The following is a 27,011-nucleotide window of genomic DNA, read 5'->3' on the forward strand; positions in this document are numbered from 1 at the left end:
AAACGATCAACTTCACGTCGTTTCTCTAAGTAGGATGAAAATAATCTTACTTAAACTGTGATTAATATACAGATAGCGATCAAAGAACAATCCCTTTCCAGTCGCCCAAGCTGTCAATCACACAGCGCGAGTTTATCTGGACACTTGCCAAAACTCGTTATGAAATCAATGACGCTGTTACACTGCACAACGAAGCTCTTACTGTACGTACATCATGTTTGCATTGGTGAAATCATTAGTGAGAGTGCAGAAACTGCGTTGCAATGATAAGATCTTCATTCACGTGATCAACAGGCTTACACTGAAGTCTCACAGCAGCCAATCACAGCAGTGGGCGTTTACACTGAAGTCTCACAGCAGCCAATCACAGCAGTGGGCGTTTACACTGAAGTCTCACAGCAGCCAATCACAGCAGTGGGCGTTTACACTGAAGTCTCACACAGACACGCCCCTTCAAACAGAGCGTTCAAATCAGAGGCTCAAATCAGGCTACGAAAAATGCCTTTTATTTCTAAATTATAACAAATTTTGATCTAAACATACTAACATTATAAGGGCACCCCAGGAAACACTCTAAAATAATACAATAATCCATGCAATGGGACCTTTAACAATTAGCCAATTATTTAATTGAGGAAATATGTATTGATTTCCATCGTCTTTTATTGTCACACTTAATATTGGTGATACATTTATTTGATCAAAAGTACAGTAAACATTATGAAATACTATTACAATTTAAAGTAACTGTTTTTAATTTTAAATATATTTGAAAATTGTACTTTATTCCTATGATGGCAAAGCTGAATTTTCAGCATCATTACTTCAGTCATAAGCATCACATGATCCTTCAGAAATTATTCTAATATGCTGATTTGGTGCTCAAGGAACATTTATTATTATTATTAATGTTAAAAACAGTTGTGCTGCATAATATCTTTGTGGAAACTGTGATCAATTTATTTCAGGATTCTTTGTTGGGCAGAGAGTTTATGAAATATAAAAGCTTTGTAACAATGCAAACGTCTTTTGATCAATTTATCACGTCCTTGCTGAATAAAAGTATTAATAAAAAAATAAAAAAACGTATCTCAAGTTTTGCATATTATAGGAAGGTGTTCCCACATGGACGAATCATAATAATGTGGTTATCAAGAAGTCAACAACACCTACCCTACCATACTGTTTAAAATAAACTTAATACCATTTTGTACTTGTATGAACGTGTCTGTTATCATTAGTGTTGAACTGAAAACATGTGATACTCATTCTAACCTGTTCACTCATACTGTTGATGCCACCGGGCCCAAGTAAGTTGATGGCCTGGTTGACAAGGTCAGTGCGGCCGCAGTTGAGCATGCGGAAGCCCAAGTCCTGCAGGAACTTAGCCTCGGTGGAGGCAGCGTCCAGCTTACGTGACACGCAGAAACAGTCATCCGTCCTGTGGCACACACACAAAAACATCTTTCTGATGTCTTAACCCTCAGCAAAAAAGCTTGAGTCACACATTCCAAGTTAAATATTCATGTAAGTGTGAATCTTTCATTGCAACACTCGGTTTAATAGCAATAAAGCAGCAGTTATGGTGCAATGAAGGGCGTGTGTGAGGTTGACTAAGCTTGTTTTCCCTGTACAGACTGTTTATGAGCCATTTCCATTTCACTCATGATGGGTAGCAATATCTGGTAGCTGGATGTTAATTTCATGGCATCACGCTTACTTCAGCTGGCGGGGTTCACAATCCACCCCGGGCAGCAGGAGTCTGGCCGCCTGCCGAACATCATCGCTATCCACTGAAAAGCTGCGGCGGTGCTCTGTGTGTGCCAAAGCCACTCTGATCCACTCCATCAGAGGAGGCAGTACTAGAAACGGCCTGCAGGGGGAGACAAAATTAGATTATTGTTCTCTAACAAATACATATTTGTTATTTTAGCATTATTTATAGATTAACATTTTGAATTAATTAAATTTTTACTTTTTCCAGCTTTCATTTTAATTGTAGTAACATTTTTAGTGATTTTTTATTTATTTATTTTTTATAATTCCAAATAGTTTTATTTCAATTTCAAGTTATATTTCAGTTAATAATTTTAGTAGCCTACTTCAACTTAAGCTGATTTCATTAACCAAGGCAACATTTCTAATGTCGTTTAGTTTTTCAATTAATATTTATCTTTTATTTTATTTCAGCTATGTTTCAATTAACAAAACATGTTTCTTAACATTTAGTTTTAATTATTGATAACAACACTGGTCTTTAAATACCTACATCTCAGAGAGACAAAAGCTAGATTTAATATCACAGCAACTGATGCAGCTCATCTAGCAACAGACATTTTCATGACCTTGGAAGATTTTCTTATAAGCAGTTGAGCAACACAATGTATCCTGAGAATTTCTATACCAAACAAGTTAAAAGTTTACCAAATGAATTAACCAATGAATGTTCACTTATTTAATATCTTTTAAAATTACGTTATCATTTTCCAGCAGATACAGGAAGTGTTTAATCTACTCTGCATTTATTCATAACGTGGCAATGTTTCATTGCATTACCTTTGCCTTGCAGTCTGTTGCACTGTATTTCACATTTATACTCCTCTGCATTTCATCATATTATAGTGTCAAGTTGAATAAACGACTACTTGGCTTAAGGTAAGTACCATGAGCGAATGCATCAATCAGAAACCACCCTAACAAAAATACCCAGACACTTTGCAACGCCTACAGTAGGTACAATGGAAGTCCCCTCACCTCTCGGTCTGTAAGGTGACTTTGGAGGGCTCTACGTTGGGGTTCTCCCACTCCATCTGAGGGCAGTGCATGAAGTAGCAGAGCGTATATAAAGCCTCGGGCTCCCAGTGGATCAGGCTGCTCTTCTGAGGGAGCGGAGTGCCGTTGCTGTGGTTCTTTATGCTCAGAGGCTGGAGGTGATGCATGGCTCTGGACACTAAATCACCTGCCGGGGCACAAGAGACCTTTGGTTTGCTGAGAATGATGTAAATGGTGAAGGACAGTACTGTCGTCGCATTGACGTTACAGCATAAAAAAATTAGCAACTCCGTCAATCACTGTCTGCTAGTCAGCTGTTTGTAGGTCCTTGGCAGCATGTTTGTCAGTAATGAAATTCTTGGCCAGTCCATCAAAATGAATATTACCCAAACCCGTTATGTAACATTGCCATACCCGTCAGAACCATATATATCAGTCTAATACTAATTTACATATATATATTATATATAATTACTTTACTATATACAATTTCAATTCACAAATTCTATCAAATTCTATTTGCATATAGCCTATATTCTTTAATGACATCGCATTCTTATAAACACTTAGGGCCTGATTTTAACGATCTGAAACGCAAGTATCAAGCGCGAAATGCAAGTAACTTTGTGGGCGGATCCCGGCGCAAATCTAAAATGGGTTGGTCTGAAGTAGCTTCATTATTCATAGGTGTGGTTTGGGCGTAACATGAAATAAACCAATCAGAGCGACATCTCACATTCCCTTTAAGAGCAGGCACGCTTGTTCCATGGCGGGTTGCTATTATAATGGCGGATTTTCCAGGCGCGCGCCAGGAGCAGTTCAGAGCCGAGGAGACCGACGTTCTCGTCAGGGCAGTAAAACACAGAGAAGTGACATTGTATGGGGATGGGAGAAACCCACCCAAATTAGCTTCGGTTAAACAGGCGTATAAAAATTTGGGTAAATGTGTAAGCTAGATTTATGCCTATTTTTTCACATCTTCATGGACACAACAATGATTTCCCTCGTGTGTTAATATTTTTCCTTGTAATAATGTATTGGTTTTCTAAAAATGAGAACTGCTGCGTCTGTGTGTAGGCTAGATGAGATAAGCAAAGTGTATGCGCGTTGTGCACACGCTACATTGATTATGGCCAAGCATGCGCCCTTAAAATAGCATATGAATAACATGCGCAAACCCTTGAAAAACAGCCCCATACCATTTATCCCTCCTCCACCAAACTTTATAGTTGGCACAAAGCAGTCAAGGCAAATGTTCTCCTGGCATCTGCCAAACCCAGTCTCGCCCATCAGACTGCCAAACAGCAAAGTATGATTCGTCACTCCAGAGAACACTTCTCTAGAGTCCAGTGGCGGCGTGCTTTACCCCACTCCATCCGACGCTTGACATTGTACTTTGTGATGTGAGGCTTGCATGCAGCTGCTCGGTCATGGAAACCCATTCCATGAAGCTCCCGCCGCACATTTTTTGGTGCTGATATTAATGCCAGTGCAAGTTTTGAAATCTTTAGCTATGGAATCAGCAGACTGTTGGCGACATTTACACACCATGTGCCTCAGCACTTGGTGACCCCATTCTGTGACCTAACTTGGTTATCCTTGTGGCTGAGTTGCTGCTGTTCCTGATGCTTCCACTTTACAATAATACCACTTACAGTTGACCATGGAATATCTAGCCGGGATGAAATTTCATGGACTGAATAGTGCAAAGGTGGCATCCTATCACAGTACCATGCTTGAATTCACTTAGCTCTTCAGAACAACCAATTTCTTTCACAAATGTTGTTGCATGTTAATGCATGGCAAAATTGCTTGAAATTATTTGGCAAAAAGGGGGTAACTTACAGCTACAGGTTTTATTTTACTATGCAAAAGCAATGAATAGAAAACCAAAAAGCTCATAGGAAAAACATAGAAATACACCATAATCAGTTATTATTATTTCGTTGGTTCTCTCTTGTTTTTGCAAGTGATTCAAAGTCATACAAATTTCTTTGTATGAGAGCCCAGCCAAAAATTATGCCCACACAATTTTGCATTTTCCATTGCATTATCACAAATAAAACAATTGACTCCAAGCACAAATATGCAATATGCTTACAAAATCTTTAACAGATTTTGAATAATTTGAATAAAGGGTAAAGATGTAAATTTTCCTAGGCTGGACACTTTTGGCCACTACTGTATATATATACATATACTACAAGTGCAGTATTTTTTAAATACGAGTATTTTGCTCACCAAGCATTGTTTTCTATTTTAATATACTGTATTTCACATGCACTTTATTCCTGTGATGGCAAAGCTGAATTTGCAGGAGTCATTACTCCAGTCTTTAGTGTCTCATTATCTTGCAGAAATCATTGAAATTTGCTAATTTGGTGCTGAATTATTGACCCTTTTCACATTTCCGGGTTTCTCAGAAGCAGAAGTCGTCATAGTTGGGTAAACTTCTATAGCGGTGAATGAGAGAGATTACATATTGTTCCTATCTGCTCAAATAGCAAAGGTAAAACTCCACAATATATATATATGTGTGTATAGCTTAGTAAACCACATACAAAGATATTCTACAACTGTGTGCATGTTTGCATGAGATTTTTTGTAAAGAGCACACGATCTGATGGATGAGAAAGAGGTCACAAACCTCTTTTCAAACAAGGTCACACAAAGCTCAGCATTCATTACACAGAACATTAAACACTCTCCCTCTCGCTCCAATGACTATTTCCTTTCATATGTGAAACTTTCAGATCATCTACGGTCTCATTTAGTCCATGAGACCTAATTCTTCTGAAAGCGTTCAACTGAATGTGTGTTCAGTACAGTCAATAACAGACTCTGAAAGGCACACTAAGAAACAGACTCATCTATTGCTAAATAACTGCAGCACTCGCACTTCAAGAACATTTCGCATTTCTGTTACTCCAAATGAATTAACAAGGCCGCCTGTGCGAGATAAGCATTCATTTAGAGAATAAACGGCTTGTTTAACTGTTGTAATTCTGATTTCCTTTGCCAAGGCAGCAGATTTAAAGAAATAGCTCACCTAAAAACGAACATTCTCTCATCATTCTGTCAACCTCACGTTGTTCCAAACCTGCATGACTTTCTTTCTTCTGTGGAACATAAAAGAAGGCATTCTGAAAAAGGTCTTTTTTTTTTATTAAATGAAAGCATCCAAAGTTTTATTGGATCCCAATGACTTTCATTTATATAGACAAAATAGTTTACTTCATGGATTTGGAACAACATGAGCGCGAGTAAATAATTACAGAACAAAGCAAGAATGGTGCCATTATAAAGAGGGAATACTGATGAGTTTGAGAGGAAGCTATGTGGACTATATGACAGCGGAGGGAAAAGATATGCACTGTAATTATACACAGTAATTACAGGATTATGCAGAATACATTATCAGGAGCCACAAAAGTACACACACAAAACAATAAAGCGTATAAGAATACACCTGTCAGCACAGAAACACACAGCGTTAGCAGTCAGAGGTGGTGGCAGGAGGCTTTCGAGAGGAGGAGAGGGACTGGAAGCCACCTGGGGCACTTCTGTGACCGACACTCATCTCTTATTCATGATAGCGTGTGACATTTCCTCAAGTCAGAGGGGCAGCAGAGGAACTGACTGAGAGATATGCTCAAGATTAACCAGCTAAACAAACACAGCAATGGCAAAAGGTCTTCGACGATTAATCATGACTGTAAACCTCCCAACCAAGAGGGCTAATCATCTACAGGTACTGCAGGCTAGTAAGCATGGCAATGTAAGAAACCAACACGGCAGAACATTTTCTGTTTGCTTGAGTGTCTTGGGTTAAATATGATACTCTCATGCGTAACAGCAGAGAAGGTGCCCTTCATCACCAGACTGAGAATGAGACGTTGGGAATGGAGGATGCAGAATGGTGTTTTACTGTGAAAACTGAGCAGAATCGATTGGCTGTCCTCCCAGAGCCAAGACATAAATTACCAAGAAAAGGCCATGAGAGAGAAAGGTGCTCTGCTTGGCTTTATGTGAGAGAACAGATTTTTTTGGTCTTTTTGATCCGTCAAACTGGGATTCACTGGATTAACTGTAGTTGTTTTATTTAAAATGTCTGGAAAATTGCACGTCATGAGACATGAAACAAAAAAAAGGAAATACCAAAATAATGAGAAATGAATATATATATATATACCAGAGATGGGACCAAGTCACACATGTGCAAGTCTCAAGTAAGTCTCAAGTCTTAACCTTCAAGTCTCAAGTAAGTCCCAAGTATTTTTTTCTTGGGCAAGTCAAGTCATGTCACAGGCTATGTCAAGTCAAGTCAAGTCCTGTAGAAGGTCAAGTCAAGTCACCTTATTATTGTAATTTTACCTGCAGAATCTGATCTTAATAAAGTGAAAAGACAAGATATAAGTAACAGTCAGTAAATTACAATAATTTGGATTTGCATTGTAAATACTCATGTTCAGTAAAATACATCATGGAGTCAAACAAAATTGTAACTTCATAAAATTATTTATTTTTCACTTCTGCCAACAGTGTTTGAAATGTTTAAAATTTTCAACATTGAGTCCATAAAACAAATAACAGCTTAACATCCAACAGACTCATCTCTGAACACCTCCCTCTCTCTCTCTCTCAAACACATTACTTACAACATTAAACTTTGTTACATTTTTCCTCTCTCTCACACACACTCACTCTCTCTCTCTCTCTCTCTCACACACACTCTCGCTCTCTCTCTCACACACACACACACACACACACACACACACACACACACACACACACACTCTCTCTCACTCTCACACACACACACTCACTCTCACACACACTCTCTCGCTAGCTCGCTACTCCTGAGTGGTTGGTTAACACTTGTAACACTTGTTGGTAGCAATTGTTTTTGTGTGCAGATCTCGGAGCCTAGGCTGCCTACAGAGACGCGTTTTTTTTGACGGCCTGCTTATGGGGCAGGTTGCTAGCGGATCGTTAGGAAAGATTAGATGAATGTGATCATTTATGTTTGGGCCTTTTTTGGGCCTGAAATCGCTGATACAACCTGTAATGGCTACTTTAGCTATTATTACATTAGCTAACTACCAACTAACCAGATAACATTAACAAATTGACAAGCACTTAACTTACTGGGCAGAATGGCTCTTCAAATGACGGACGAAATTGGAGGTTGTCGTCTGGCTGTCCGCGATGTTAATGTTGCATGTCTTGCAAAGCGCTGTTCGTCTTTTGCCATCTTGTGAATAATTCTTGAAGCCGAAAGCGATGACCCTCGGTACCCCTCCGGCTGACATGTTGATGTGATATCTGATCTAAGTGGGCGTGGTGTGCGTAAGGTACGAGAGGGCATGACTGATGATAGTGTCGTGATCCAGTCATGACAACGCTATTCTCAGCCTGCGCTCCAGCTGGGTAATCAACTTTATTTTTTAAAATAATTAATATATTTTATATTCAAACTGAAAACATGATGTGAATAACACTCAAGTCATTCAAGTCATCGTGTTTCAAGTCAAGTCAAGTCCCGAGTCTTTAACTTCCAAGTCCGAGTCAAGTCTCAAGTATTTTATTTTTTGTCAAGTCAAGTCACAAGTCATAAAAATAGCGACTTGAGTCGACTCGAATCCAAGTCACAAGTCCCCATGTCTGATATATACACACAGTTGTAATCGAAAGTATCAACCACCATTGCACATAAGGTTTATTGGAAAAATTTACAAGCTTTCAGCTGTCTGCTATGAAAAAATCAAACAAAAGTAATTGAAATACCTCAACACAACAAATGTTTCAAGTGGTTTCCCCAAATTCAACTGTAAATGCAATTTTTAATGACTTCTGCAGTCTCAAAACTATTCAACCCCCTGAATAGAATCCCTCACAACAGCACAAATCTGCAAAACAGGTGTTGTCTCAAGCACACCTGGTGCAACTAATGAAGCCCTTGATTAGTTGTATCAGGTGTGCTTGAGACAACACCTGTTTTGCAGATTTGTGCTGTTGTGAGGGATTCTATTCAGGGGGTTGAATAGTTTTGAGATTTTCTACATTTCTACAAATCTACATTTGAGTGCTGCACAAATCACAAATCTACATGAAATATCTGAACTAGCTAGGTTTGTTGAGTGTCAATTTTGACTGCATGTTAGAAACATGAAATATAAAGTCAAAAGAATGGTCCAAAAAGTTAAGATAATATATCGTCACCCTTTACGAACAAGGAACAGGATACAAAAGCGAAGGCACTAAATGTTTCTAGAGACTGTTGGAAGCATTGTTTCTAAGTTCAAAGTTAAAGAAACAGTGGTTGCACTACCTGGATGGGGCAGAAAAAGGAAGCTATCAATGGCTGCAACCAGATTTCTGAGAAGGCAGATTCAGAAAAACCCTTGAGTGACTGCAAAAGATCTGCAGCAAGACTTGCAAAGACAGGCAGCAAGACTTGCACAGTAAGTAGAGTTGTCAAAAAGTACCGACTTCGGTACCAAGTCGGTACTGAAATTTTAAAAATGTAAAAAAAAAAAAAGATGTCTGTGATTGGCTACAATGATCAGCGCTTCAAAAACATGTTGTACATACACATCAATGACGCTCTTCACCGAGCGCTTACACAGATTACGTGCGCTTACCGTGCGCTTACACACGGGAGCGTTTGAAAGCAGGCGTCTATCAGCGGACTGCTTGTGCTTTCAAATGCTCATGTTTTTTAAAACACTTTCAAACACATCAGTGTCCTCTCAAACACTCCCGTGCGTTGATCATTGTAGCCAATCACAGACATATCCGATGAGCGCGTGAACACAATGGCCAATCAGAGGTGTTTAAGATTCCGCTCAATAGCACTTAAAGCGTCACAATATTATTATTTAATTTTTTTTGACAAATCTAACAGTAAGGCACGTACTAAACGCATGCTGTTTCCATGCCAGAACTCCAAGACGTACACAACTATTGACCCAAAAGCACAAGAAAAGTCGGCTCCAAATTGCTCAAAATCATATAAATGAGCCACAGAAGTTTTGGGATTGTGTTCTGTGAAGTGATGAAACAAATTATTTATATATATTTTAATAATATTAAAAAAAAAATGTAGGACCATTTGAGTTTTGCATTTTTTTTAGATATATTACATGAAGTTGACACTGTATATTTACACTTTTCATGAGTTTCACCTATAGTTTTCTTTTATTGCTCTGTTAAAAATACCACTTGGTCTGGGTCTCATCACACCCATGCAGTTGGCTTTTCCAGACATGTCAAAGAAACATATATTCCAGCAGCCATCAAAGCTACAGCAGTTCCTGCAACAGAAAACTTGCTGCTTAGCAGAATTACTGTATATGCTGTAAGAAAAGTGTAGATAAACAATTAAGAACCAGTCATTGGGCAACAGCGGTGCTCCAGAGCAATGAAGCAATGAAATGTAATGAGCGTTTTATGGCGCAAGAGGGAATAGATGCATTAGCAGAGCTATGGGAGGAAACAGGGACTTTTAGGAAAAAGGGGGAAAAAATATTATGGACGGCATGGAAACACTCACTGATGGCAATTTAGCCACATAGGTCTTTGATTGGTTTCTGGCCAACCTAAAAAAAAAAAAAAAACTCCTGACTGTGGTGCAGAGCCTAATGTGAGACATTTAAACAGCTATTTATTCTGCATAAGAGTTGATTCTCCTTTAGGGCTGTTTTTAGATTCGGTGCAGTCAGACTGATGCAGAAATGTACATTTCCCAATTAGTTGTTAATGGCTAAGTAACTACAATAGCCCAAAGTAAAGTTCTTGTATGCACACTCAAATGCCGAAAGCAGAGAATTAGTCTTATTTAGATCAACCAAACCATTACATAAACAAATGAAGTATGTAAGAAAAAAAAAAAAGCCCATAAAGTGTAAATGAGCTTAGCTTCTCGGGAGTTAATTTGTCACTTAGTTGCAAGGGAGAGCATATTTTCAATAATAGAAAACTAAATTTAAATATCCACCACTTATCTTTTTTATACAGTCAGCAAGCAATAGCTACTCAATCTGCATTAAGATAAGCACTGCTAAAATGACCCCAGAAAGAAAATGGATTTTTCCAGGCAAATCCGGCGAGGGAATAGGACACAATACAAGATACGAATAGAGACAAATGCGACAAAAAAGGCTTCTAATGCATTGACCTTTGGACCCTCTAGTGCTCTGCAGGGAGAGATGTATTCTAGTTAACTGGCTCATGAGTGACACATAAAAACCTATGAACCGTAATAGAAAGATATAATCTATTGCCGTGCTCTGATGTTATGGGATTTATAAGAGTGTAATTATATTAAAATACAATTACCGTATGGAATAGGAGATTTCAGACTTCCCTCTGGATATGTACGGCTGTGAGAGGATTGTGACAAGCCTACAAAAGGTCATATGTGCTTCAGATAACAAGGATTTCCTGAGAGGCAGTGACTTCGACAGTCTGAATGCCTTCCATTCCAATTTAATAACTTACAGATTTGAACTTCATTATAACCATGATCCTACTGCTAATCGTGCATATTGTAAAAGCACGCTACAGTTGTAAATATACATTACGTAATATATATTAGGAAACATTTTATGAATACAGACTTGGTGTCTTGTTCACATTAAGTTTATAATATTTTAAAGCTTTCTGCACAGGCAAACCTTGTAAAAAAAAAAAAATCAGCAACATACACAAAAACTCGTTTATATCATTATAAAAATAAAACTGTATAATTAGATCAGTTCAGCTTTCTCTTTAAATAAACTCTGCCCTTTGAGTAAGAGAGTGCGCTGTTGTGACTGTTCAAATGCAGAAAGACTCTCTATGTGACAGTTGTTGTTTCTGCCCTTGCTGGAGGCAGCGTACTGGATGTGTAAAGCAGGGGAGGACCGTTGTCCCTAACCAGGGTTCAAACTGCCCTCAACTTCCCCTGCAGGGTCACTGGGGACAACCATGAGAAAGAGAGAGAGAGACAGAAGAGAAGAGCTGGAAATAGACTAAGCATTTTACGGAAATCTCCATGGATACTGTCTATAAAAAAAGTACTAATGGATATTTGATATTTAAGATTTGAAGAGCACATGCATTTTTAAAGGGACAGATAGCAGCATTTTGTGCATATCTGCTTCTGTGGGCTTGCTATGTATGTTTTCTGTTTACTTTTCAGATATTAAACTGGGCCATGTGTATTTGTTGTATTGGATGTGAATGATTGTATTTGTTGTTGCCGAGTTCAAGGCAGGCATTGCGGCTAAGAATATTTCTGTACTGCAGAACATATAGTATTGCGTTTAAAATCGATGTTCTCCCAAATAGAACAAGCTTTCTGCTGTAAAATATATTGAATTACATGATCATTCTCCTAAGTAAGAGAGCTTTATATCTAATCAGATGTGCAGATTTCCTGACGGAAATAACAGTGCATGCAAGGCAGCAAAAGAAAAGTGTTAAAGTTTTAGGCAAGAATGAGTTTAAGGCTTTGTTTCTGTATAAATGAAATGCTGTCATTGTCATGACACTCAGCATGCATCATGTTTTCAGTTGGCTGCGCATCACACGTCAATGTGCAGTGTACAGGCAAGTATAACTGGCTAAACATATGCAAGGAAGACAAGAGCCATAACAATTCAGTTTTCAAAAATATGCAAGAAAGAAGACCAATCATAATTCAGTATGCAAATAAATGCGGGGCGGGGGGGGGGGGGGGGGGGGGGGTTACAGAGAGAGCTACACTTGAATGATGAACATTCCAGCAAAAATTATATTTAAAATGTATATTATAGTTTTATATGTCGTTGTCAAGACACTCAGCATATGCCTAAATGCATATCAGAGCAAAAAACATTTTTTTGCTGTATTGAAGGATGACAGAAGCATGTAGCTTAAATGGAAGAAGTTTGGAATAACTAGGGCTCTTCCTTGAGCTGGCCTCCTGGCCAAACTGAGCAAATGATGGAGAAGGGCCTTAGTTAGAGTAGTGACTAAGAAGCTGATGGTCACTCTGGTTTAGGGAAATTTAGAGAAGGACAAACATCACTGCAACACTCCACCAATCTGGGCTTTATGGCAGAGTGGCCAGACTCAAGCCTCTCCTCAGTGAAGACACGTGAAAACCCACTTGGAATTAGCAAAAAAGCACCTAAAGGACTATCTCAGACTGTGAGAAACAAGATTCTCTGGTCAAGCATCATGTATGGAGGAAACCAGGCACTGCTCATCACCTGCACAATACCATCCCAACGGTAAAGTATGGTGGTGGCAGCATCATGTGGTGGTGTTTTTCAGCGGCAGGGACTGGGGGACTCATCAGAGTAGAAGGAATGCCCAATGCAGCAAAATATAAGCCTTAATAAAAACTTTGTCCAGTGCATTCGGACTGGGCAGAAGGTTCACCTTCCAAAAGGACAGTGACCCTAAGCACACAGCTAAGACAATGCATAAATGTGTGTGTATGTGTGTATATACATATATATGTATATACAGTGATATTACACTGTACTGAAGAACCAGATTGATAATGCACATAGGATAAACTGCATGCTGTCTAAGTGCTCTGTTGAAGATTTGACCCTTTTAAAAACAGATGTCTAAAGCACTGCATTGAATTCATGGGAAAATCAAATACAGTGTATGGCACTTGTATGAGAGTGGATTGTGTGTATGGGATGTTGAGAGCTAAAGGCCTATTTGAGGTAAGAGAGAGAGACCTAAATCCTGAGCAGATGGATTCCTACTACTAAACACATACCTCTGGTGTGAAATGACTGCAACCTGGGGCTAATTCTTACTTCAAACGAAATGAATTTGCATCTAAATGTATATCTTTACCACTCTACACCACCATGCAGCGGTTCCTGAACACTGTGAAAATGTGTTTTACATGCGAATCAAACAGAGCTGCAGATCACCCAACAAAACTTCTACTGAATAAAACTCTTCAAACAGATGTGTGCATACACACGCACACAAACTGGTATTAAACCAAAGAATGATAGCAGCTTCCGCTTTTCTGAGCAAGTATATGGTGCAGAAGAACTCAATTTAAGTTGAAAAATAGATGTTTGGTTACTCACTGAGCTCAGCGATGCTCCCCACGCGTGTGGCCAGCAGGGACTGCTCAATAGTCCGCTGCTCGGACTGACTGTAGGCGTCTCCAGATTTATTTGAGCGCTGCTGGTTCCTGTGCAGGCTCAAACTGTCCGGCAAACTGAGGATTCCTGCACAAAAGAATTAAACAAAAAGAAAAAAAAATCATGTACAGTCAGGGTAAATGCAGCAGTTAAATCCAAGCAACACCAAGACTCTGGGTTTGATTTGGGCAGAACCTTTTATCAAAAGCAACTTGTAGTGCATTAAAGACATATCAAAAACACAAACCCTTCGGGAAATGAATATCTACGGGTGGGTCTTTCGATCGAATGGATGGAATAAGTTCACACACCATCACGCGGAAAATCATACAGAGAGAGCAGCAACTTTCGTCAGCTTACGCCAAACACTGTGAGTGTGTGTTAGAAATCAGGAATGGTGAAACTGTGCTTGGTACGTTTTTCTTTTTCAAACCAAACTTTGGTCTTCAGTCAACAAGGTTTGAATCCCGTCTGGCTAGCACGCTTCCCATAATGTTTACGCATACGGTCGGTATGCGGAGAGTAGGCGGCCTTTTGAAGTGGTCAAAAATGGACAAGCTCAAAGCGTTTTAGACCCCGTTAACCAATTTAGCATCATCCACTTGTAATCCGATCTATGAAAAGCTTCTAAATACCAGGTGTAAACAGGGCCCTTTCTCCTGTGGAACACAAAGGAAGATATTTTGAAGAATGTTGGTAACTAAATGATTAAACTGAATGACTTCCACTGAGTCAATGGGAACCGAAACTGGATACCAACATTCTTCAAAATATCTTCATATGACAGACTTTCATTTTTGTGTGGACTATCCCTTTAATAATACGCAGGCAAACTACACAACAGGTCTCAGAGGACTCCCTCCTGGGCGGTAACAGGTGAGAAACTTGGCCGGCCTCTTGTTTTGTCTGCTCACAAGGAGAAAGGGAGGTGTATCACCTTTCTGGACAACCAGCAATTACTGTAAAGAACTGCCGCCTTCTATTTGTGGAACATGGATTTGCATACAACTTAATGCTAATGTTTAAATGATGATAAAAGTAAGGATTCTGCATTGTACCAATGCAACAGACTCAACAACACACAGCGATGCTGAAATCAGCATTAGATTGAGGGCTCACTTGTTCAGCACCACCACAAAACTCTTCATCCCGGCTCACAGCCGAACCACCGAGGTGAGACTCCGCTAGTGTCTGAATCACACTGGTTATTGTTTTTAACAGGATCGTTGGGCTCCTCGAAAATTGGATTCACTCTCATCCTTGTGTTTTCATCACTTCCATTGTTGCCGAACACTCCTGGAGCCGACGGCGTGTTAAATTATGATGTGGCTGAAACAAATTACTCTATTTTGTTGTCCACTGACAGAGGGGCTTTCGTTTGAACCATCTCATTTACTCTTGTGAGGCAAATGTAATTTTAGGGGGCTGCCTGAGAGAGAGAATGATGTAAATCCTTAATCAGTTCCACCCGGGGAATATATATATTTTCAATATATATATTACAGAAAATATATCGCTCAACAGACTCATCATAGGTCTTTTAAGGCATGTTATTATTATTCAAAAAATGCACCCTTTCGTAATTACTGTGATATAGATTGTGCAGACCATCTTACAGTAAGTGTGTTTTGCTTCAAGGAGGAATAAAAAAATAAGGCGCATCCTGATAGAATTTGAAATAGGTTGCCATGGAGACAAGGCAGGGGTGGAGTGATGGTTACTTGCCTGCGGCATGGGAGGAAGTACAGGTGTTTAGCAATGCAAGACCACACCTCACTGACCTGGGCCTAGTACACTGCTATTGTATTCATGTGTTATACAAACTAATTCACAGTCCTGCAGATGTTCATAAATGTTCATAATAAGATCCTGCTCTCCATTTCCCTAGTCTCAGCTCAATGAAGATTGACTGACAGGTGCATAAGATCCTAGATGGGAGCAAAATTCCCCTTTGTTCCCTACAATCTCTTGAGTCCAGAGCTCTTATTAAAACTCTCAGCGGGTCTCTGTGACTGATGAGTGTGCCAGGCTTATGCACAGCCAGCCTGAAACACTTAAAGCAACGGGTGGTAAGACTGGCATCTCGCTCACTTTCCTCTCAGCTCCACTTCCTCAAACATCGGTCAGGGTAAACTTTTCAAATTACAGTAGGCTATAGGCTATAAAATAGGCTATGAAGACACACACACGCACACGCACGCACACAGACACACACACACCCTTTAAAAACCTGATTTCTTTACAAGTTTTTGCCTAATTTTGTTCTGTATGATTATGCCTCAAAGAGAAATTGTGCTAAAACATTTTATGGCAAATTTTCAGTTGGCCTATCCCCCTCAAAAAAGAAATTTTTAGTAATTTATGAAGATAAACACAAAATATGAGGGCACGTAACAGTTATTTTAAAGAAAATAGTTCAAGCTAAAATATTTCACAAAAATAAGCTATAAGCTAAAAGGTAAAATTAAGAAAATAAACTATTCTAAGGTTTGGGGTCAATACATTTTTTTTATGTTTCATATGTTTACCAATGATGTATTTATTTGATCAAAAATACTGTAAAAACAGTAATATTGTGAAATAATATATGTTTTAAATGTGTTTTCAAATAGAATTCATTCCTGTGATGGCAAAGCTGAATTTTCAGTCTTCATAGTCACATGATCCTTCAAAAATCATTCTAATATGCTGATTTGGTGCTCTTCTTGAGATTTTTCTCATTTCTTCTTATTATCAATGTTGAAAAGTTATATTTTTATTAAAAAAAAATTTGTGGAAACCGTGATCCATTTTTCAGGTTTCTTTGATGAATAAAAGTTCAAAAGAACATCATTTATTTAAAATAGAAATCCTTAGTAACATTTTAAAGTCTTTACTGTCACTTTTGATAAATTTAAGGCACACTTGCTGAATAAAAGTAATAGTTTCTTTCAAACAAAATCAGAACACTTTATGTTATGTTGTCTGACAAACGTTAAAAGCAAAAACAAAAAAAATAAAAGTAATTACAAAAATGAAGAAAATGTGTTCTCGAAAAACAATGAACTGCGTATAACTGAGGGCTTAAATACAGAGGAAGATTATTAACGAAACAAGGAACCGGTGAGTACTAATCAGAAACCATGACAACTAATAATGAATGAGCATGAATGACTCAAAACAGTGACAGGGAAAACGAAACAGAAACAGAGCACTGTAACAAGATTTCTATATATCAGAGGTTTCTCTTTGTAGACCCCTGAGTGGGTCAATAATTGAAAATAACCTAGAATAATAATATTAATATTTTAGTATTAACATTTTCCAGGTCATTCAGTGGTCAGGCAGCCTGAGGGCAACAAAAATAATTACCTGCAGTTAAATTATTAAAAAGTAACTGATTAAAAAGAAGAAGAAAATCAGCATTTTGTCGGTATTAAAGATTGTGAAATGTTTATTTTATGAAGAGTAAATAAATGAACTGATCTACTGGAACAACCGAAGCATCAGGGTGCAGGGAAAAAAAGCCTAAACCCTGAAACCATACTGTCATTCATACAGCGCCTCCACCACTTCACAACTTGTGGCTGTAATCAGTTATGGCGATCAGTGTGAAATGCATTTGCATAATGCTGCATAATAATAAATAAATGATCATGATGCCAGGTCATGATGTGAAAAGTTTTTCCCTCAAGCTCCTTTTTCGTCTTCCTCAAGTGTTCAGAATCTTCCAGTGATGCCACTGCAGATTAAGACCTCTCTCGCTCCAGCTCGCTATCCAAAAGGCCTGTGGGTTTGGAAACCATTAAAAGTGTGTCCAAAGTGATACCCGTTCCACAAAGTCTCTATTCTCAAGGAGCTGAGTTTATGATGACATAGGGAAACTGAGAAAAATAGAGCCTCCAGCTTTTCTTTTTCAACCTACGCTATACATTTTCTCCATTTTGACCTTCTGCCGGACATCACTAGATTAATTTAAGACATTTGACCTTTGTTTATTTATTTATTTACTATATGTTCATATATATTTACTATATTTATTTACTATATATTAGGGTTGTCAAAACGCACGTGATTTTTTTTTTCCAGTTTAACGCATGGAAATATTCAACGCAATTATGACATAATCGTTTTTTTTCCGTCATCCTTTGGCTAGCTTTACATTATATGATTACACTTATTCTTGCAAATGCTTTTAAACCATTCACGCGCGATAAGACACGAAAGAGAAGCCAGTGCAGTATCAGTGAAACTCCTGTCTGTGTGACACACACACGACTTGTGCGCACAGAAAGCCGCTTTAGACAGCGCTTGAATGGACAAAAACACAAAAGTAGCCCAAAGTGCCCGTTTTGTCGAGTATCCTCGCGAGCACAGTCTTACATGAGTTAAATAAAGTCTTAAATGAACATAAAGAGTTGTAAGTAAATCGGATGTGTGCCAGATCTGTGTCATGTGCGGCAGGTCTTAAAGTGACAGCAGCCTAATAAACCTGCTGCTGTCTGTCATTACTGTAAATCAAAAAAACAAAAGACATAGAGAAAATCATTAAAGGTATAGCGGAGGATTTTCCCGAATTTTAGAAAAGAACCGCCCTCTCCACTTTTTGAAAAAATGCACACGTGCAACACTCTACCTGCTCCCGAGAGGGAACGCCTATTAAACGTGTGCATGAGAGAGCATGCACGAGCTAATCATAGCTTACATTAACTTTTACTAGCAGTGATCTTAAATGGATTTCTCCAAATAGCATGCCAAACTTTACCTGTCAAGTAGAAACTTCGCGACTGAGGCATCAGTGGGAAGCCCAACCTGTGTTTTGAGCGCACGCCATCGTGTGAATCGTGTGCACGAGCACGTACGACGACCTTACGTAAACATATCACCAGAATGATTGACACTTAGGAGGACCAATAGTCTTGATGATCCACCCGGAAAAAGAAAATCCTCCGCTATACCTTTAATTAATAGGGGTGTAACGATTCATCAACTACATCGATGTATCGATTTATATTCCTACGAGCCAACTACATCGATCTGTGCTCGGCAAGTTGGTCTTCCGGACGACATATATCGATCTAACATCGTTTTAAAAGGTAATGAATCGATTGTATCGATACTAGGAAACAACGCATTGGATTTAAGCACGTCAGACTTTATATGGATGTTTTTTCTTAGCACTTTTAATGATAAAAGCGTTAAACGTTACTCGATTCAGTTTGCCTATCTGTGACGTCGTCGCCATACGTGACGCGCCAGCAGCAGCGCAAAGACAACAAGCAGCGCAAAGTCTCTCACCTCAGAAAAATGTGTGTTGCTATTTATCAGTGGCAGTTTCCATGTTTCTTTACCAGTTCTTCTAAGTATTGTGTATCACCACGGTAGCCTAATTGTTGTTTGTTTCCATTACAAAATGCCACTTACTGGTTATTTTGTATATTTTTATATGACTGTGGTGGCTCATACCAAGATTGTATTAACAAAAACTAGTTTGGGACTGCTATTTAATAGCTTAACCTCGCAGTGCCTACTGTTTATCAGTATCATATTCTTACAATTTGTTTTGTATGTTAAGTAAAGGGGGACAGAACTTATGTGTCAACAATTTTTGTGTAAACAAATGTATTATAATAGGCCTATATAATTCCTAAAAAGGTGGGTCGCGGCTTGATGACCATGGGGAAATGTGGGTCCCATGGCCAAACTATTCAAAACATCATTCAATGTTGTGATAATCGTAATTAATAATCGCAATTACAATTTCAAGGGAATAATCAACAATTATCATTTTTGTCATAATCGTTCAGTCCTACTTTATTCAAATAAAATGTGAATGCATTTGACATTAATTGTTGTTTACTTGTTTGTTTATATCCATAATTAATTGATACCTGATTCCCTTACAAGAATTTTTGGCTAAAAAGTCACTGAATCGATTTCAAGTCACTGAATTGTTTCGGATCGTATCGTTCTAAATGAACCAATATCGTCCTTGAATTGTATCGACAACCACGAATCGCGATATGAATCGAATCGTTTTTAAAACGAATCGTCACACCCCTATTAATTAACACAATAAAAAAAATCTATCAAATAGAGACATCAGTATCCGTACTGGTATCAGTGATACTGGCCTTCATTCATAAAAAAAAAAGATGTCATTAAACAAATATTTAAAATATACTGTCTTTATGTTGTTTCTACATTATTTTGGAGAATAAATGTGAAATTATTACAATATAAAAATATATTAAAAACTTTAACGTTAGGTGCGATTAAAGCAGAACTCGGCAACTCTAGCGAACTCTAGTCACTTCTTCGCTGATTTTCCCTTTTGTTGTCGCATGTTTTCTCCACGAGCTCCCCCTACGTATATATTGGTGTATATACGGTGGGCGTATATATTTCACAACACGGTCGTAAAAAACTCACTTGCGGCGGCCTCCTCCCCCTCTCTACCGCTGCTCATGTGCGTTTGTTTTGATCGGAGCAACCCAACTGTATCATGTGGAGCTATGTCTACCGAGGTGGGTAATCTGGTAATACATCATACATGCGTGTGTGTTTATGTCGAATTGCCGTAAAGCAATTCGTGTTTCGCGCTCGTTCTCGTTCTCACGAGACTTCCAATTTCTATCTTGCCGGGACGGTAGTCCCCAAGTTGCAAGGTTGGTTTTCCGCCTGGGAACGCTGGGGGGAGCGGGGAAAGTCACCAATATCACCAGAACAGGTTGTTTAACCATCCAAATGATTTCTAGACAGTTTTATTAAGTTAAAAAAGTTACCAAGTTCTGCTTTAATCGTGATTAATTACAGAAAAAATGTGTGATTAATTAGTTATTTATATAGTTATTTATATATATAAAGTGTGTGTGTGTGTGTGTGTGTGTGTGTGTGTGTGTGTGTGTGTGTGTGTGTGTGTGTGTGTGTGTGTGTGTGTGTGTATGTGTGTGTGTGTGTGTGTGAAGAGTGAAAACTAATAAACAAACCTGGGGGGAAAAAATATGACATTTGACTATAAAAGATACAGACCTCGATCTGGGGCTGTGGTTTAGAGCCCACATTACAACTGGAGTGTGTTATTATAAGAGTGATAAGTCAAACATTGTGATGTAGTTTGTTTTAATAAAGCTTTTTGGTTGGCCTCAAATTGCCAAGGGTTTTCGCTAAACAACCGCTGAGCTTATCAAAACACCAGCAGAATCGACGTTGAAAACTGTTACTTTTATTAAACAAACCGAGCAGATTTCAATGCAAGTCGCTGAATACGAGGGACCGTCTAATGAAGGCGTTCGCCAGGTTTAAACCAGCTGAGGATTGTGGGTGTACAGGCGTCAGAGCCCTGCAACAATGTAAAAACCTAATGAATTCACATTGGCAACACACAACACACCATTTTTGGCCAAAACCAGAGGCTTTGGTTTGGAAAACACATCATCCACAGGATGGATCAGATAAGAGGCTCTATAAAATGATTTGCATTTCACCTCTAGGGTGCCAGAATTGCACTACAGAACTTATCGCATGCTTAACAGTGGACCAGTCGACCAAAAGCGCTTTGACAGGCTAACGGGGACATTAGAAGAGCTGTGTGCTTGGGCAGTCAATGGGGAGGAACCGCTGGGACATACCAGAGTTTTCCCAGCTTTCCCATGCACGCGTGCCGAGTGTGGATTCGCCACTGACCTCAGAGTCTGTATTTAAATCTATTTTAAAGGCCTGTGAAGCCAAGCTTGTTCTCTTAGCCTGAGAATGCAGATTAAAACACACACACATTTTCTGTCTCTTTCCAAGCACAAATGTGGAAAAACAACTCCCTGGATTTCTCACAGAGCAATGCCAGAATGCAAAAGCTAGAAAGTGATTCAAGCCACACCATGTAAACCTACACCCACAACACCTATTACACTCACGCAGCTATGTGCTTGGTCAACTCCTTTACTAACCCTACGCTAGGTTAAAACCCACACAAGTAAAATAATATCCAATATTTCTTGTGCAAGATGGTATTTCAGTGACACACTAAAGACTTGTGCAATGGCGTTATATACTACTCCCTGCATGAACACATCCAATATCATTTTAACCATGTAGTGGACAATCGAAACAACAAGAGAGAGTTTTGTAATAGGTTAAGTTACACATACTGAATTATGGCAGCCCCATGCAGATGGAGTCCATATGTAAGGCAATAAGAACCAGGAATGCTGCATTTCTGGGGAACGGAGGGAGGAGTTTGAAGGGAGAGATGCGGCTATGTCTACATGCGTCGTGTGACTGCGCAGTATGTCTCCAGTGCTGGCTGACCGCAGAGCTTTAATGGTTTTTGGAATCATCTCCAGGGATTTGCTCTGAGTTGTTCGGTGATCAGAAAGTTGGATCGGTCCATGGATTTGTCACTGACGGCATGTCTGTTGGGAGTCGTGGCCTAATGGTTAGCGAGTCTGACTGTTAACCCAAAGGTTGCTGGCTCGATTCTGGCAGGAAATGACTGAGGTGCCCTTGAGCAAGGCACCTAACCCCTAACCACTCCCCAGGGCACCACAGAATAATGGCTGTCCACTGCTCTGGGTGTGTATCATGGTTTGCAGTGTGTGTGTTCATTACTCACTACTCTGCTCCTAATGTGTGTGCACTAACTTGGATGGGTTAAATGCAGAGCACAAATTCCGAGTAAGGGTTAACATGGCCTTTGCATGTCTCTTTCTTTCGAATTTAAGACACACATGACTGTCAGAGAAACGGTCAGCACAAACCCTTAAACATTCCCACTAAGCAACTGCACACAAATACATACACTATACACATTAAGAAAACTTTTATTCAGCAAGGATGCATTAAAATCGATCAAAAGTGACATTAAAGACTTTTATTATAGATTTATATTTCAAATGCTGCTCTTCTATTTCTATTCATCAAATAATCCTAAAAAACACAAAAATATAAAGCAGTATTAACTCTTTTTAACTGTGATAATAATAAGAAATGTTTCTTGGGCAGCAAATCAGCATATTAGAATATTTCTGAAGAATCATGTGACAGTGAAAACTGGAGTAAAGATGCTGAAAATTCAGTTTTGCCATCACAGGAATAATATTTCACAATAGTATTGTTTTTCTGTATTTTTGATCAAATAAATGTGTAAAAAGAGTTCAGTTCACTCACTTAAAAAAAAGTGTAATCCCGTTGCCATAAAATTATTAAGCAAATAAACGTAATGCTTAATTGAAAAAATTAAGTTGTGTGAACTTGACAATTCCACATTACTTAATTTTTTTGATTAAGCATAAAGTTTATTTACTTAATAATTTTAAGGCAACAGGTTTCCTCAATTTTATTTTTAAGTGAAGTCAACTGATCACTTTCTGTGACCCAAAAAATATAGGTATTAGCCTAGTATTTAATGTAATGGTCACCCTGAAGGCACTTAGAACGTATTTAGGACAAGCAAACACAAGGCCAATAAAAAGGTGACATAAACTGAAAAAAATGACATGAACATAAACAACATTTACCATAAAAGGCCTATTAACAATAATGATGGATGGACAAATTGTGTGTTGACTTCGAAATGATCCAAGATGGTTCTTAAATTGCAGGTTACATAAACAAGAGCTCACAAAAGCGTTTAACTTTTTTCTCCCAGTCTTCATTGACATGATTTTTAAAGGTTAAGTGTGCAATTTATGAGCCACAAGAATTCATAAAATGTAAAAACAATAACAGTTTCAGACAGGTCTCCTCATGCCACTGCCAAATTACTGAAATAAATCAGTCAATCATTTACCACAATTAAAGCAAAAGGTGTGCTTACATAAACTGTAATGATGGCCTTTTTAGACATGGCATAAATGCAAATATATGGGTCTTAAATATATATTAAATAACAATACTTAACAAACAAAAATGTGTTCACAAGCCTAGGTTAAATGTATGCGGTAAGTGTTTGATTCAGTAAAATGAACTGGTTCACTATATGGTTTTGATTCACTAAAAAGAACCAGCTCCTAAGAATCATTAGTTTGGGAATCAGTTGAAATGACCTGGTCACGCTCTATGGTTTTGATTCAATAAAAATAAATGGTTCATGAAAGCCATACATTTGGGAGTCAAACTACACTGGCGTATGTTTTGATTCCCTTAAAAGAACTGGCTCATAAGAGTCATCCTTTGGGAATCAGACTTGTCGCCCCGTATACGTTTCGCTCTATATTCAACTGATTGTCATCCGGTTCCAGTATTTTTTTTAGTGTTATGATCTTTCTATTTACTTTGTTCACTATGGCATCTTTAGAATCAGTGTTGCATTCAAATCTAAATTGTAATTGTATGGAATTATTGTAAATTATTGACTTGCCAAATGAATAAATTTCCTATTGGAAATTCAATTATCTTCATTGGGAGCATTTGTTATTGATAAAAACCTCAAAATAATATGATTCACACAGGCAGAAATGATATTAATCTCCACGAAAGCTGATAATAACTGTTATCAGAAGAGATGAAAGGCGCTAAAACACAAACAAGGTTGTGTTTACAAGTGGAAACATGCCCTGTGAATGGATGCTGGGTAATGACCATGCTGTGTCTGCCTGCAGCGTGCAACAAAGTGATACTGAACTAAGTGTGTGTCATCGCTAGCCCGGATAGCCTGTGGTACTTTTCTCTGGAAAACTCTGAAAAAAGCACTACCTCCTGCAGTGACCCCGATTACATCACCAAAACAGCACGAGTTTTGCCCCCCGCTCTCCACTGCTGAAGTAAGCCTTGCTGTCACTAACAATCAAAAACACACGTTGTTCTCTTTTCAGCAATCTGGGACACCGTGTTATCAGCCAACCCCCACGAAGACCAATCTCTAGGCATTCATACAGAGGGTCACACTGTACACTGTTGAACAGTTCGGAGGAGATTCCAGTGAGCATTTCCTCTGAGGAATTCGTATCTGAAACTTTATTTTATTTTTTTTAGTCGGAACCCATTACTCTTTGCATTCTTCCCAGTGCTGAGAGGTAATTTGCATGCAACTGGGCTCCAAATTGCACAGTAATTGTTTGACTGTATCTGCAGGATTCATCATTTTGACTTTGTTGACAGGCACGCTGGGTAACTGGCTCTTTAACGTGGGCCGCACATGACGTCAGATAATGATTTGATTGATGCCTAATGAGGGAATTCTGAAACAGCACAGAAGAATAACCAATCAATCCAATAGTTAAAATTGTCATTTGATACTTGAAATTGGCATTTGCAAGTCCACATCTTTTATGAGTTCCAGTAAAAGACTGAGCATAATTACGCAACAGTTAATAGTTTCCTACAATTTTCTGATGTTACACCCACTTTTTTACAAGGTCTGCCAGATTCTATGGCATTTAATACAATTAAGAACAACATTCATGCGTTGTCATTCATCAGTCTATTTTTTACTCAGTTACTGCAATCTACGTTGTTTTTGGGAAGAAGAAAAAGTCGATTCCTTTTAAGACAAAAATGAGAGTTTTGGCCAGGGCCAAGTGAAATGTGCAGGATTTTTTACATTAGGTCAGAGGTTCTCAAACTTTGAGAAGTTTGAGAAGAGAACTTTGAGAAGTCCCCACCCTCCCCATATGTAAAAGTGTTTCAATATGTCATATGTCAGAGGAGCTTTTTAAGCAAATATTTAGTAAATATTCAGTCTCCTCCACTGACCAGTTTGTGAGACATATGGTGCAAATAAACAATGCACGTTCGTAATGTAGGCCTATGTAAACATACATATCACGGCACTGCATTGAATCAAGTGTTTACAAGTGTTTAGACGCTTAAATGTTTTCCTATTGATCGGATTATTTCAGGTATACACCACCCTTTCCAGTTCGATCAAAATTTTAATTGGAATGATTGAGATGTTTACATGAAGGCTTTTCAGTCCGACTGAGCCATCAATCTGATAACTAACAAATTATTGGTTGCATAAACATAGCTATTTTCTATGCTGATTTTGAAGGAAAAATTGGTAGAATTCTGTAGAATGGATTTAAAATGTGGTGAAATGTGAGATTAGAGTACTACACTTTTGTTTATGAAAGCCCATTTTTACCACAGAGTACAAAAAGGTACAGTAACTGCGACTTTGTTTCTTATAGCTGTGACTTTGTATCTCGCAATAAGGATAAAGTAGAACTTTGTGAATGAAGGTTAGTCCAGTTCTTTGGAAAACTGCTCAAATCTGCCAGACAGATTCCACAAGGGCATGCCTTTGACCTCTTTATTCAGCTACTCAATAACTTCCGAACACAGGACTTCTGGGATTATCCACCAATAAAACCTGTCATACACACTGGAGAAATAAGCTTATGAGCTTTTCATAGCAAAATGATTAGACCTGGTCATTTTATGGTGCCATGGCTTATTTCAAAGTAAAACTTTCTGTTCTTGCAAAATCAGCATGTACATATATGAACTTTAGTCTTCCTTCCAATTTTTATGCAGGTGATCACTCACAAATGCATCCTTGTTGTCACAGCATTTCCTCCAGGCATAATAGCATTAACATCACATTACTGTTGCTCATACACGAACACATAGACACGTATACTGTATAAATACACACACAATTGCATCAAGCAATAGCAATGTGATGGGAAAACAAGGAAAAGTTTTCTCAAATGTTCTCAACAGCATGCCACCATAGCACCTCATTCACACTTTAACATTGCAAAAACCCTTTCATACACACAAAGTGAATATACACTCACCTAAAGGATTATTAGGAACACCATACTAATACTGTGTTTGACCCCCTTTCGCCTTCAGAACTGCCTTAATTCTACGTGGCATTGATTCAACAAGGTGCTGAAAGCATTCTGTAGAAATGTTGGCCCATATTGATAGGATAGCATCTTGCAGTTGATGGAGATTTGTGGGATGCACATCCAGGGCACGAAGCTCCCGTTCCACCACATCCCAAAGATGCTCTATTGGGTTGAGATCTGGTGACTGTGGGGGCCATTTTAGTACAGTGAACTCATTGTCATGTTCAAGAAACCAATTTGAAATGATTCGAGCTTTGTGACATGGTGCATTATCCTGCTGGAAGTAGCCATCAGAGGATGGGTACATGGTGGTCAT

The 27,011-nt window shown here is 38.6% G+C and overlaps 1 protein-coding gene across 2 annotated transcripts in view; it reads right to left on the minus strand.

The window, feature by feature from the left end:
• Positions 1-27,011, minus strand: part of btbd11b (BTB (POZ) domain containing 11b) — a 71,568-nt gene that overhangs the window by 13,893 nt on the left and 30,664 nt on the right. For both annotated transcript variants that reach the window (XM_084409883.1, XM_084409882.1), the window contains exons 2-5: positions 13,863-14,006; positions 2,755-2,959; positions 1,721-1,873; positions 1,276-1,441 (exon numbers count right to left, since the gene is read on the minus strand). In XM_084409883.1, coding sequence (XP_084266009.1) covers positions 1,276-1,441; positions 1,721-1,873; positions 2,755-2,959; positions 13,863-14,006 — 668 coding nt within the window. The remainder of the gene's footprint in view (positions 1-1,275; positions 1,442-1,720; positions 1,874-2,754; positions 2,960-13,862; positions 14,007-27,011) is intronic.

The sequence above is a fragment of the Rutilus rutilus genome (genome assembly GCF_951802725.1).
Source record: "Rutilus rutilus genome assembly, chromosome: 5".
NCBI classification, from domain to species: Eukaryota; Metazoa; Chordata; class Actinopteri; order Cypriniformes; family Leuciscidae; genus Rutilus; species Rutilus rutilus.